This window comes from Mus pahari, chromosome 23, assembly GCF_900095145.1.
Source record: "Mus pahari chromosome 23, PAHARI_EIJ_v1.1, whole genome shotgun sequence".
Lineage (NCBI taxonomy): Eukaryota > Metazoa > Chordata > Mammalia > Rodentia > Muridae > Mus > Mus pahari.
In genome coordinates this window covers 12,101,956-12,116,373 of record NC_034612.1, presented here as the reverse complement: position 1 = coordinate 12,116,373, position 14,418 = coordinate 12,101,956, and the positions used below count along the sequence as shown (strand labels likewise).

The window sequence follows — 14,418 nt, the reverse complement described above, 5'->3', positions numbered from 1 at the left end:
CAACTTTTCCCATGTTCTTGGCTACTTCCTGAGGTGGCTCATGGTCACCGTATTTTCAGGAGAGAAACTGAGGCTCAGGCATGGGAAGCGGGTACCAAGCTGTAGAACCCCAGGTGGGCAAGGACTCAAAGGACGGAATGGTCAACAGAGGCTTCAGGAACCGGAAGTCTGGAAGTAGAAGCTTCCAGATTCCACTTGTCACCAAGCCCCCAGTCCTTTGCTTGCCTTTGCTTTCTCTGCTTGATGTGTGGTCCAGGTTTCTCCGCATGGTTCCAAGAAGGCTGCCGTAGCTCCAGACATCACAGCCCCCTACAAGCAGAATCCCAACCAGAAAGAAAGGCGGACCGGTTACTGATGACGTCCACGGACCCAACCATGTCACAGCGGCTGCAAACAACCACACGTTATTGGATTTGCAGTCTTTCTGCTACTGTGAGTTAAGCTATGGCTCGTGGGCATTGGCTGGGGACATTTGCTAAACAGCTGAGCTGGGCTGGGAGGTTGAAGGAGGTTTCGTTCCGCACGCACGTCTGAGGCCTCACGTGGCTTCTCTGGTTGTCTACCAGGAGTTTCCTCACACGGTGGCCTCGTGGCCATTTTTTCATGGCAGCTGGCCTCTCCTCTTTAAGTCCTAACCAGAAACTGCCCCAGTATTCTCCACACCACAAAAAGTTATCTGTACAGTTCTGACTCCAGGGGAGAGAGTCCCTTCTCTCTCTTGGTAGGGCTGTGGGTTTGCAGTGAAAGCTTAACTTAGTAAGCCTGTCTTGTTCAAACCCTGAGCCTTCCAAAAGGAAGGCATGTCTCTGCCGAGACTCCTGGAAGATAATCTCCCAGTCCCCAGACAAACACCGTGAGGGCCTCCCACCTTGTATTTGAGCTGGGTCTCTATTGTAGGTGAGATCCAGTGACTAAGATTGGCAGTCTATGCCCATGTGACCAACTCTCAATAAACATCATAGATGCCAAGGTCTGAGGGCAGTTTCTGTCAGCAATTTGTGTCTCATGATGAAGCCCTGTGAACTCAGCTTCTAGGCCCATTGTCTCCCGGACTCTGACCCCCATCTTTAATCTTGCTCAGTTTAGTCTGTGCCTTGCCACCTTGATAAGCCAGTTTCTTCTGAGGGTTTGCTGAGCACAGCTGGTTCCAGTCACCTTCTTGGGAGATGGTCTACAATCGAAAAAGGGATGGCAGGAGACACTAGCCTTCTCAGGGTGCTCCCTGTCCCCCGCCAGGACACATCCCCCAGGCTTCTCGCCAAACCTCCCTTGCCTGGACACTCTCCCAGCCTTGTTATCATAGGCTGGGTGGGGCTAAATGGACACAGTAATCTACTCCCAGGACTGGCCATTCCCAGCAGGAGCTGGTGAGAAAGATAAGCCGGAGGTTGCGAAGGTGATACGAAGAGGGAGCTAGCTTTCCCAGAGTGGGAAACCTAGGCCAAGAGATGACAAGGGCTATGTTCAAAGTCTCACAGAGGCTCACAGTGGATGGCAGCCCAGGTCTGCTTGACTCTAGGACCGAAACATTCAGGCTGTGATGAGGATGGGAGGACTCTGTGGGAGTAGGCTGGGCCACCAGGGTGTGTCACAGGAAGCCATAGAAGAGAGGGGACACGGCTGAAGGCTTCCTTGGAGTTCTCTACATTCTTAGAAGGCTGGAAAAAAAAAATCTTTCTCACCGGGCGTGGTGGCACATTCCTTTAATCCCAGCACTCAGGAGGCAGAGGCAGGAGGATTTCTGAAAAAAAAAAATCTTTCTCCTCTATGAAGAGAAGCTGACATTGACCTGAAAAAAAAATGTTTGTGTCACATTTATTTATTGATTGGGCAGCAGCAAGCGTACGTCACAGCACAGCACACATGTGGAGGTCAGAGGACAGCATTCTGGAATCAGTTCTCTCTGCCTCGCCCAGCGATTGAACTCAGGCTTGGCAGCAGGTGCCCTTACTGGGTCAATCTCACCAGCCTGGTATTGGCTTTGGAAAATAATACAAGGGCTAGCTAGGGTCGAGGGGCCTGGGTTTGACTGGCAGCACGTGTGTAAGAAGCCAGGTGTACCCTGGCGCTCCGGAGTGGGTGGGTGGCAAGAGGCTCCATGGAGCCTGATGGCCAGCCAGCCCCAGGTCTCAGGGGGAAAAAATGTCTCAAAAAGCAAGGTATGGCCGGGCGTGGTGGCGCATGCCTTTAATCCCAGCACTCGGGAGGCAGAGGCAGGCGGATTTCTGAGTTCGAGGCCAGCCTGGTCTACCAAGTGAGTTCCAGGACAGCCAGAACTACACAGAGAAACCCTGTCTCTCGAAAAACCAAAAAAAAAAAAAAAAACCCCTCTCTCTAAAAAAAAAAAAAAAAAAAAAAAAAAAAAAAAAAAAAAAAGCAAGGTATGGGGTTGCAGCTTTAGGTAGGGTGCATGCCCTAAACCCCTGGGTTCAATTATTTGCTCCAGGAAAAAAAAATCATTTAACCAGGACTGATGGGTGGAATCACAAATCAGGAACTTCCTCAGAACCTGCTCTCAGGGGATTTAGGAAGAGGAAGGAGAAGGCATAAGAGCCCTGGGCTGAGCCACTGCCTGATTTGTGTGGAGTGGTTTACCCTGACGCCCTGGTGTGCCACTCCATCAGACCCTGGCTAACAAGAGAGGCTGGAGGAAGGTTTTTTTTTTTTTTGTTTTTGTTTTTCAAGACAGGGTTTCTCTGTGTAACCCTGGCTGTCCTGGAACTTACTCTGTAGACCAGGCTGGCCTTGAACACAGAAATCTGCCTGCCTCTGTCTCCCGCGTGCTGGGATTAAAGGCGTGTGCCACCATGCCCAGGGAGCTGTAGTTTTTAAAGTTGTAGTATTAAGTACTTCCTGTGCCATCCCAGGAGAAAGGAGAGAGGGGAGAAGGGAGGAGAGAGAATGGCTCAGTGCCTTTGCCAAGGAGGGCAGGGCCACCCTTTCCTCAGCGCATTTTGTCCCTCCTACCACTTCCAGATGGAGGCCAGGTGTCCCCATTGTCCCCAGTATCTTGCAGGGTCATGGACCACAGCGTGGTGCCAAATTGAATTGAATGCTGGCTTCCCTCCCAGGCTGGTCCCCATCACTACCCTCTGGACAGAGTCCCTGCAGTTCTGGACACAAGAAGGTCACCTCTTTGTCATAGAGAAGGTGGGGAGGGCGTGTGATGGAGTGGTTGTTAGCAGAGTTTTTGAGTAAAGCTGGGGTGAATTAGGGGCTCAACTTGGCTACCTGTCTTTTGTTGTTGTTGTTGTTTTTTTGTTTTTTTGAGACAGGGTTTCTCCGTTTAGCCCTGGCTGTCCTTGTACTCACTCTGTAGACCAGGCTGGCCTCGAACTCAGAAATCCACCTGCCTCTGCCTCCCAAGTGCTGGGATTAAAGGCGTGCGCCACCACGCCCGGCTTGGCTACCTGTCTTAACGTGCAAATTAGAAAGAGGCTTGGGCAAAGACATAGACAGCGCGTTTGTGTCAGTCAGTGTGGATACCCTGGAAAGAGATTAAAGAAGGGGTTCGGCGACTCCAGGTTTATCTCCTGACGGAAGCTTTCGGTTGGATTAGAGGAAGATTTGGTCAAGGGGCTGGCTTGTCTATGAGTTCTGCTGTTCCTGGTATCCATAGTGGCTGCAGGTTTATGGTAAGAGGAAGACCTTCATGTCCCTTTGTCAGGGTCTGAGGTGAGAGGTGGGGTGTGTGTGTGTGTGTGTGTGTGTGTGTGTGTGTGTGTGTGTGAGAGAGAGAGAGAGAGAGAGAGAGAGAGAGAGAGAGAGAGAGAGGGTCTGGAGCAGTGCATTGTGGGAGCTGACCTTTCTCTGCCTCTTTCAGTCTCAATTTTTGCATCTTCAGACTTCCAGGCCCTGAGCTCAGCCAGATGGTGTCCTGAGGGATCAACACACTGAGGAGACAAGCGGGAGTCTGACCTCAGGAGAGGGGACAATACCTTGAAGATCTGAGCACAGCGTGCTGGCGGCGCACCTGTCCAGTCTGAGCACTCAGAGCCAAGCAGATCTCTATACCTTTGAGGTCAGCCTGGTCTACATAGTGAGTTCCAGGACAGCCCAGGCTGTAGTGAGACCCTGCCTCAAAACACACAAACCAAAAGGATCAAGTAATAGACTCTAGACTGCCTCCTTTAATAGATATAGGCGGGGCTCACTTAAAACCCCCTTTAGCTGGCCAGGTGAGGCATGCTTTTAAGCCCAACAGTCTGGAGGCAGAGGCAGGTGGACCTCTTGTGAGTTCAAAGCCAGCCTAGTACTCCATAGTGAGTTCAAGGACAGCCAGGGCTACATAGTAAGACCCCCATCTCAAAATAAAATAAAATTAAATTAAATTAAAAAACAGTCAACACAATATTATGGATTAGTGACAAAGGGCCACACCAGCAGCAGGTGACTTCACAGTCTTTTAATTAGCTCCAGTACCCAACACTTAGACTCATTAACAACTAATCAGTCAGTCTGTTGCTGTCCTGCAGTGTGTGTTGGGTGGGGTGGGGGTGGGTGGGTGGGGTCATGCCCCGAGTTAAGTTTCTGGGCAGGAAAATCTAATTGGACAAAACTGGGCTAAGCCTTCTTTTCCTGTCCAGTCAGAATGAGAGCAGATTGAGAATGCCCTGTGCCACGGATGACAGGTGGAGGGACCTGCGTGGACATGGCCTCTGCACCTCTTTTCCCTCACTGAACACTAAAGTGCTGGGATCCAGGGCCGAGCTCCCCTTGGCTTGACCCCAGTTCCTGTGAACTCAGTTGAAAGAATTCAAGCTGGGGTGTGGAAGAGAGGCAGGTATCTCACAGAGCGAAGTGGAGAATTCTCCAGGGGTGCGAGTTTTCGGGGGGGGGCGGGGGGGCCGTAAGTGATCAAGACACCCACCTACCCTTCAGACAGGCTCTGCACGATTCCTAAAGCCCCCAGAGCCCGCCAGGTTGGCGCATTGTTCAGGGGATTGACTGGCCATTCTGCATCCACTGTTTCAGGAAGGGATAATCCTAACCCGTGTTCTTCCCCCCCCCCCCCCGAGTCAGGGTTTCTCTGTATAGCCCTGGCTGTCCTGGAACTCACTTTGTAGACCAGGCTGGCCTCCAACTCAGAAATCCACCTGCCTCTGCCTCCTGAGTGCTGGCTAACCTGTGTTCTTTATCACTGAGCACACTGCTAGATAAGGGTCTTGTAGGATGTAGACAGTTGCTTTCGTCTGAATGACTCGTAGTTAACAGACTCAGGCAGCTCCGAGATGCCTCCACCGTGGGCCAGAACTATGACTCAGAGCCCACTCTTTTGGCTTCTAATAAAAGTCCTGAGGTTGCAGCTCCAGGTTTTACCAGGGGCTGACGATCGGGGAGGGTGCTCTATACTTACCCTGTATCCTCAGTCACTATCTGAGGAGCTAGCCAATCCTGTTGACCGTCAGCCACTGGGCTCCCTCATACTTGCAACAGGGCCGCCAGCAACCAACAGAGGTAGCATAGCTCTTATTTCCTTTTCAGAGAGAGCAAAGCACCTTCCTCTTCTCTAACCTTGGGCTGTGGGAAGCTCCTTTGATTCCTTTGAGGCCACTGCCAGTAATTATAAAGTCCATCCCTGTGGCAGATTCCAGAAAATAAAGCACCTGTTACTCCCACCACCCCCAGACAGAGTTTCTCTGTGTAGCCCTGGCTGTCCTAGAACTCACTCTGTAGACCAGGCTGGCCTTGAACTCAGAGATCTGCCTGTCTCTGCTTCCCGAATGCTGGGATTAAAGGCGTGCGTCACCATGCCCGCCCGGCCCGGTTACATTTGAGTGTGCCTCTAATCCTTGGAACCAGAGGTGGAGGAGCCTTGGAGGGTAGGGGTGGGAGTGGGGGGCTTGCTCTGGACGCTCTAGCTTTTTCCCAGCTGGCTCCATTTGTTTACCGTTGGCAGCTTTGTTTGCTCTAGGCTACACTAGGGGAGGGGGGGCCGCGGGGCGGGGCGGGGCTCGTTCTTCTTGGGGCCGAGTTCTGCACCCAGGAAGATCGCGAGGGGAAACCTTCACCAGGGAGGCATGTTTCTAACCACTGCCCACCCAGTGGCAGACAGTGGAGAGCCATGAGTTGAGCAGCCTAAACAGCAGGACCCGAGGAGGGGGAGCTTCCAGATGGTGAAGGGAGGGCCTGGGTAAAGTCATTGCCTAACCTGCGCGAAGCCCTAGGTTGAATTTCCAGACAAACTCTGAAAAGAAGTCGTCTTAGGTCACTGTGTAATAGAAAGGGGGTATTTAATGGATAGCGAGAGGAAAGAGAGTAGTAGCCCAGGGAGGGGGGCAATGGGAGCTGGCTTGGTGGCCAAGGTGACCCCTTGGCATGATTAAGTTTGACATAGGGCAGCTGAGGGTAGCCCAGGAAATGCGTTGCCCTGTCCCCTCTGGTAAAGTGCGGGTTCTCCGTGGGTCCGGTTGTCTCGGCTGTCTTTAAAGAACGCGGGTCGCCGCTGTCACAAAGGCGCGGGGTTCCAGGGCGGAGAACGCGGGGTGCGGAGCTGGCTGCCGCTTAGACACACGAGCCGCCTCTACCGGGAGCCGCGGGAGCCGTGGGTGGTAAGTTAGGGTTCACACCGCGCCCCCTGCCGGAGATGAGCAGAGGTGAGGCAAGAACCAGCCACTGCCACCATAAACGCTCCCCAAACCCAAAGAGTTAGCTATATGTTCTCTCCAGCGCCTGTGTATTTATTTATCACGTATCCATTCACTTACAGCACAGGCTGGCCTTGAAGTCCTGCTACAGCCAAAGATCTTGACCTCCTCATCTTCCACCTCCAGGCGCAGAGGCTGCGATGTCAGTCAGGCCCGCGCCACCACGCCCACCTTTTGTTTTCTTTTTTAAAACCCTGTCACTCACCGAGAGGGTGGCTCAACCACCACTCAGTTCCCACAACACTAAGCACACAGTAGGTGCTTGTATGTATGCCAAATAGATTTAGACAGTCACACTGCCTCAACTCTCATGGTTTGCAATCCTCCTCCTCCCCCAGAAAATTCATTTCAAATTGTCTCATGAAAAGTTGTTCCTGTTCGGTGTGATTGGACGTAATCCAGAGGCATCCAATCTCTGGTCTGGCTAAGCCCTGAGGTTTTTGGTATTTATAGTTTCTCTCCCCATGCGAGCTTGATTCATAGAGCCCCATGGAACTGGCTGGCCTTAGATTCCCCAGGTTAAAATTCAGTTACTAAATTCTCTCCAGTGTACAACAGGGATTCCTGGACCACAGTAGTGGGAGGAGATTATGCAGATTAGGGGAGGGCCTGGCCCTCCCCACTGTCCAGATTGGGTGGGAACTGGGGCTCCAGAGAGCAGCACAGATGCCCCTGAGGTCCATTAGATGCTGGGGAGGAATGTGAATGGAGAACCTGGGATTCCACCTAGGACCTCGAAGTTTCTGGGACACAGTGGGCCTCACAACCCTTTGGGACTTGTCTGCTAATGTCCCCCACTCCTAAAGTGCCTCTGGGCAGGTGGCCTTCAAGTTCTGATGTGATAAAATGTCCCCTCTGGGTGGCTGGTTGCTGGTTCCTGATCCGAGAAGTGGGGTGGGGGGTTAGGCGGGATTTCAACTCGGTTTTGTGTGTGTGTGTGTGTGTCTGTGTGTGTGTGTTGGATAGGTATGTATCAGTGGGCAGTGCCTAAGCCTGCATGAGGTACCGGATATGGTAGCACAGGCCTCTAATCCCAGCACTTTGGAGGTGGAGGCAGGAGGATCAGGAGATCAAGGTCAGCCTTGGCTGCAGGAGACCCTGTCACAAAGTCACAAAGTCACAAAAAAAAAAATAAAAAATAAAAATAAAAAAATAGCTCCATCAGGTTGATCATCGGAGGCCTCTGTGCCCCTCTCCTTTAGAGATGTGAGGAGAAGGGTAAGTGACAGGCTGGAGCCATCTGCCCAGGTCCTAATAATAAACCGGGGAGCGGAAGAAGTTCCGGCACGATCGGATCTGGGGGGGAGGGGGGGCTCTTGTTACACCCAGCGCCATCTGCCATGTCCCCTTGTATGCCAAGCTGTGGGTGGAAGAGGGGACTGTGAGAGGGAGGCGAGGCCCCTGGGTCCTCACTGTTAGCAGGGTGGCCCACTTCCCTTTTTCCTCTCCCCGGGCAGGACACTGCAGACAGAGGAGACACACACTGAGAAGAGGTGGGCTTGCTTGCTTGGCTTTGACCCAGGACCCCAGTGTCTAAGCAGAAGGGAAGCTCAGATCCATCTCAATGCCAAAGGTAGGTGACAACAGCCGGTCACTCAATGTCCCATCACCCTACCAATCATCCCTAACCCCACCATCCCAACTTTCTAGATGGGAGGCCAGAGAATAGTGACTTTCTCAAAGCCTCCCAGTGGTGTAGGACTTAAACTCAGGACCCTCACGACTTCTCAACCCAGTAAGACGCTGCCACTCCAGCGAGTTTGACCGGTCACCTGGCAGCCCAGGGTGGGTCTACCCTACGATAGACAAGCACATGCCAATCACCCCAGGGTGGGCTTCCCTTTGTCCTGGAGACTTCTCTGGTCACCTGGGCTTCCTCTTTCTCTATCTCGCCCCGAAGAAAAAATACAGATGGACTGCCTCTTTAGGTCGTGTGGGCATCCTCTTTCTCTGTCTTGCCCAGATGAAGAAACTCAGGAGGAAGGGCTCTTCCGGTCTTCCGGAACTTTCCGAGAAGGCCAAGGAGCAGCTCGCTCAGGCAGAGCTACGGAAACTGAGGCAGCAGTTCCGCAAGATGGTAGACAGCCGAAAGTCCTTCAACTTCCGCAACCAGCGCATGATCGCCAGCCAATAGTAAGAGGGGTGTGCTGGTGTGGGTCTAGGGTAGGGATCAGGCTAAGGGGGTACACTGAACCCACCTGGGGACCAGAGCCCTTTGATCCTATGCTCTAGAGCTTCACGGGAGGGTATCCAGTGAGTAGGATCCAGGGGTCTAGGAGACCCGGAGTGGGGTGGGGGGCGGGAGGCCCTCAACCAAGCCCCGGTTTTTCTCTCAGATGCCCCTTGTCTAGTCCAGTCAGCTGTGGCAGTGTCGGGGCGGGGCCGAAGGATCCCAGAGGGGCAGGGAATGTTCCAATGCTTCAGCAGCCTTTTGCAAACTGGGGGAACCTGTCTGTAAGCCCCCTTCTGCAAAAGCAGAAGCCAGCCTCCATCGAAGAGGACCTCGCTGTCAGGATGTTTGGAGTTCAAAGAAGGGCGGGCGCGAAGGAATCTTTCCTTTCCCACGGCTTCATTTACTCCTGTGCTAGGCTGGTCCGTACTCTAGTGTACAACTCCTGTCCATTTAAAAAGGACATTTGTTTTCCCAGAGCACTTTAGCGCCATCTGTTGGAAAAGCGCTCGTTATGTCGAACAAGACAAAAATGTTTTGAGTGGGTAAGATCATTCAGTTAGTCTGATGGCCTGAGTTCGGTCCCAGAGACCCACGAGGTTAGAGGGAGAGAACTGACTTCCACGTTGTTTCCCGATCTCCATATGCACAGGGTGGTATGCTAACACCCACACATATGCTCATACAGTCATGCATAAATAAATATATGCTGACAGACGAAAGTGGACCCTGGAGAGGCGGCGCAGCCGTCAAGAGCACTTGGTGCTCTTGCAGGGGATCTGAGTTCGGTTCCCAGGACCCACATCTGTCTCACAGCCGCCTGTAACTCCAACTCCAAGGGTTCTAGCACTCTTCTGGCTAGAACTCTTCATGCCTGCTTCCATATAAATAAAACAACAGAATAAATACATTGCTGTGCGTGGTGGCACACACACACTTTTAATCCCAATGTACCGGAGAGGTGGATCTCTGAATTTGAAGGCAGTCTGCTTTGCATACAGAGTTCTGGGCTAGCCAGGGCTACACAGCGAGCCTGTATCTCAAGATAAAATTTAAAAGGAAAACACGGACATGCTCTGTGAAGTTCCTCCTTACACTTCAGGGTACTGGCTCCCTTTGCCCCGCCCCAGCCCTGCCTATATGCCAGCTGTACACGAGGAATGGCTTAAGGTTCCCTAGCCTTGTGAGACTAAGTGGGTGTGCCAGACAGTGCAGGGACAGGGCATCCTGGTTATTATTGTCATTACAGATTGTCCCATTGGACAGTTTTATTCCTGGACCATGGCCCAATGGCTTCTGCATTTTTTTTTTTAAATAAAGTTTTATTGGCACAGCCATGGGAGTCATGTGACTGCGGTGACTGCTCTACTTCAGAGTGACCACGGGGGTCTCTCAAAGTCTTCCTGCGGCTTTTTGGTAGCAACTGGCTGGCTAGTCCGCATTCTAGAACATTCTTTAGCTTTCTGCAGCAGTGCTCCCAGCAGATGGATGGGCACAGCTCCCTTGAGACTCTTGTTGCAAAGCAGGCTGTACTTCTCTTGAGATCCAGTTGGAGCCTGAGTTCCCAGACCTCCTTAGATATTAAGTGCTGATGGTCAGGTACCCAGACATCTCTAGGGGCCTGCCTGTGTGCTGTCTGCAGCCTTCCCAGCTTCCCAGCTTCCCAGCTTCCCAGCTTCCCAGCTTCCCAGCTTCCCAGCTTCCCTCCACCCTGGTTTCTCATCCCTGCTCAGCTCCTCTCATCCCCGGCCTGTTTGACACATTGTTAGCCCCAGACAGAGGCCTTGGCCAAGGGTTCAAGGTTACTGTACACCTCCACGTTGATAGGAACTTCAGGGTCCAGCTCTAGGAGTGTACATATGTGGAGGTCAGAGGTCAATTTTCGGTAGCTCCTCGGCAGCCATCCGCCTTTTTATTTCTTAACGACTTTTTTTTTTTTTTAAGATTTATTTATTTATTATGTGTAAGTACAGTACACTGTACTGTAGCCGTCTTCAGACACTCTAGAAGAGGGCGCCAGATCTTGTTATGGATGGTTGTGAGCCACCATGTGGTTGCTGGGATTTGAACTCCGGACACCTTCGGAAGAGCAGTCGGGTGCTCTTACCCGCTGAGCCATCTCACCAGCCCTCTTAACGACATTTTTATTTAGTCCTTGAGTGTATGTATAAGGCTCGTGCATGGGGGCCAGAGGACAAACTCACAGGGATCCGTTCTCTCCCTTTATTTCTTTTTTTTTTTTTTAAAGCTTTATTTATTCATTATTTGTAATTACACACATAGCTGTCTTCAGACACTCCAGAAGAGGGTGTCAGGTCTTGTTACAGATGGTTATGAGCCACCATGTGGTTGCTGGGATTTGAACTCAGGACCTTTGGAAGAGCAATCGGGTGCTCTTACCCACTGAGCCATCTCACCAGCCCCCGTTCTCTCCCTTTCTACACGTGGATTTCGGAGATCGAACTCAGGTAGCTGGCCTCGGCTGCCACCTTCACTTCAATTTTGCAATTTTCCCTTTCGTTTTTGTTTTTGTTTTTTTTCTTTCTTTGAGACAGGGTTTCTCTGTTTAGCCCCGGCTGTCCTGGAACTCACTCTGTAGACCAGGCTGGCCTTGAACTCAGAAATCCGCCTGCCTCTGCTGGGATCAAAGGTGTGCGCCACCACTGCCCGGCAGTATTTATATTTATTTATTTATTTATTTATCTATTTATCTACTTATTTATTTATTTTGAGACTGTCTCTCATTCGCCTGGAGCTTCCAGACTAGGTGCGGCTAGCTAGACAGCTAACTCAGAGATCTTCCTGCCTCTCCATCCCAAACCTGACTTGTGTGCACGGGTGCTGGGATGGACCTCAGGTCTACAGGCTTACACACGGGGAAACGCTTCACCAACTGAAGCCTTCTCCCCAGAGCCACACGGTGAAGGATTGTGCCTGGCACCAGGGCAGCCTTCCCCTAAGGAAGGAGGAGCAGGGGACACGGGGAAGATTGAAGTCAGGGATGTAGGGTTCCAGATCTGAACCTGAGCCTCCTGCCCTGAAGCTCTCTCCTCCCACTGGGACCCTGGTCATCTCCCAGGCCCCTTTTAAGGGTTGGGATATCCTGTGGGTTCTGTGAAGGTGGCTTTAGGGGCTCTTGGGCTAAGCTAGCGCTCCTTCCTTCAGCAAGGAAATAGAGGGTCTGAAAGCCGAACAGGCCGAGACCACCATGCTTCTAAGCCTCGTGAAGTCTCCGAAGAACCTGGACATCAACCAGAAAAACTTAATGGAGCTACGCTTCCTGCTGCAGACCAAGGGGGACTACGAGACACTCATCTCTTCCATGAAGGTGCTGTTGGGAGAACTGGATGACAAGGTGAGGAGGCTTCCCTGGAGGGGACATAGGGGACAGGGACTGCACAGCCATGATGCCCTAGGCAGAGCGGAACATCGCATGGGAGCTCAGCTCCGTCAACCCCCACATGTCCCCTGCTACCTCGAGGCTCAGAACCAACCCCAGCGGCATCCTTAGCCTCGGGCAACAAGGGGAAGGTCTGGGTGCTGTGACGAAGATCGCCTTGCGCTTTGAACAATGCCAGTTCCTCCCTCCTTCATGCTGTGCACCAAACGCGGGTTAGAGAGGGGGCCGTCATCTTTCCGTTCTGGGACCGAGAGGGTGGGTAGCATCTCTTGGGGGGATGCTGCCAGGTGTTACGGCAGGAGAAAGACCTTCCGGGAGGTCTCATGTGGGCCATGAGATCCACATGCCATTCTGAGTGTGATGCATGGGTTCAAAATAGCCCCTCGAGCCCGGCGTGGTGGCGCACGCCTTTAATCCCAGCACTCAGGAGGCAGAGGCAGGCGGATTTCTGAGTTCGAGGCCAGCCTGGTCTACCAAGTGAGTTCCAAGACTGCCAGGGCTATACAGAAAAACTCTGTCTTGAAAAACCAAAAAAAAAAAAGCCCCTCGAGACCGTCTGTCATTGCTGTAGCCCTCCTGGATGAGGGTGTTGCCCGTGTCTCTCTGTGTCCCAGCCCTTCCTCCTAGGAAAGGGAGGCTTAGCCTGAGCCATTATGTTGGAAGTATGTAACTCCTTAATTTATTTGCATCGACTTATTTTTCGAGGCATGTATCTGTAGCCCCGGCTAGCCTGGAATTCACTCTGTAGACCAGGCTGGCCTTGACGTCACAGAGATCTACTTGTCTCTGCCTCTGTGCTGGGAGTAAAGGCGTGTGTCATCATATCCGACCGGCCGTCCTTACCTTCTTTTTGTTTCGTTGTAATATTTTGTTTTTAATGAAGTGTTTATGCCTGTTTGTATGTGTGGAGTAGTACCTATGGAGCCCAGCAGAGGGCAGTGGATCCCCTGGAACTAGATTGTTGAAAGGACCACTGTGGATGCTGGGAAACAAACTCAAGTCCTCCATAAGTCCCCTGGGAATGCAACTTAGGACCTTGTGCACTCTGGCCACATCCTCTATCACCGACCTGCGTTTCCAATCCCTTACTTATCCATCTTAAACCAACATGGTGCCCACATAAGACTGTAAAGTAGCAAATGACACTGAAGTCAAAATGCATTTCGATATGCCAACACCCGGGTCCAACAACGTATCTAAAATGGCCCTGTGAAATCTCTATGCAAAAGACCCACAGTCACACTTGGGTTTCCCAAGCCCCGGCGCCTCTGTGGAAACTCCAGCCACATAGCACCACTGGCAGTACAGAAATGACTGGCTTGGCGTTTCCAATAAATCTTTATTAGCAACCATAAACCCCGGGTCACAGGGCTATCGTTTGCAGCCCTGGGTGTGAGTGACTCTGTAGGAGACTGAACACACGTAGAGGGCCGTCAAGGCTTTCGCCAGGTGCTTCTGCCTAACGTGGGCTGCTTGTGCCTGCAACTCAAAGACCCACATCTGTGCGGTGCTGGTGACCTACTTTCCCAAAGTGGGCACCAACTCTTGGGAAAGTTTCAGATACATCTTCCCGGGGTGCCACACCCGGTCACTTCAGGAAGTGAAGTCCCATTCATCAGCAGAGGAGCTGGACATGTAGGGAATGTCTAGATGGGCCCTGGGATGTCACCACAGTATCACGGAAGCAGCTACAGGTGTTTTGTAAGCCCAGTTCTCGGCCCTCCTCAGGCTACCAGGGTTGACGACCAAGTTTCACCACCACAGGCGTCAGTGCCATTTCCTCTAGAACCCGTGGCTTGGGGAGGTGGGGCAGGGGGCTGGAGAGATGGGGGAATTTCTGTTCACTGGTGGGAGAATTCACACTCAGAGCCAGTCTGCTCTTCACCCTGGATGGGGTGGGAATCAGTTGGACGGAGCAGGAACCCAGGAGCTGAGTCAGACCTGTTTAAGGGATGAGAGTTGATGTGTGTGACTTTGGCTTGAACCCAGTTGCTCCCCCGCCCTTAACCCCACCCCGCCCCACCCCCCTCTCAGATCGTTCAGATGGAGAGAAAGATCACGAACCAGAGACAGCTCCTCTTGAGGACACAAGAGGCCAATAATCCCAAGAGGCTGCAGAAACAGATCCACATTCTGGAGTCCCGACTGAACCTGGTAAGTGAGGGGCTGTTCTCGAAAGCCTCACCCCCCCCACTCCCCCA

At 52.2% G+C, this 14,418-nt stretch overlaps 1 protein-coding gene across 3 annotated transcripts in view; it reads left to right on the top strand.

Annotated features, from left to right (window-relative positions):
• Window positions 1-226: 226 nt before the first annotated feature.
• Window positions 227-14,418, top strand: part of Ccdc63 (coiled-coil domain containing 63) — a 30,644-nt gene continuing 16,452 nt past the window's right edge. Inside the window, exons 1-6 of one of the 3 annotated variants that reach the window (XM_021187011.1) lie at window positions 227-432; window positions 3,845-4,021; window positions 8,105-8,220; window positions 8,548-8,780; window positions 11,983-12,172; window positions 14,252-14,371. In XM_021187011.1, coding sequence (XP_021042670.1) covers window positions 8,212-8,220; window positions 8,548-8,780; window positions 11,983-12,172; window positions 14,252-14,371 — 552 coding nt within the window. In that variant the 5' untranslated portion in view covers window positions 227-432; window positions 3,845-4,021; window positions 8,105-8,211. Of the gene's footprint in view, window positions 433-3,844; window positions 4,022-8,104; window positions 8,221-8,547; window positions 8,781-9,295; window positions 9,417-11,982; window positions 12,173-14,251; window positions 14,372-14,418 lie in introns of those variants that run through there. The other 2 variants (XM_021187013.1, XM_021187012.1) reach the window with 2 other exon arrangements.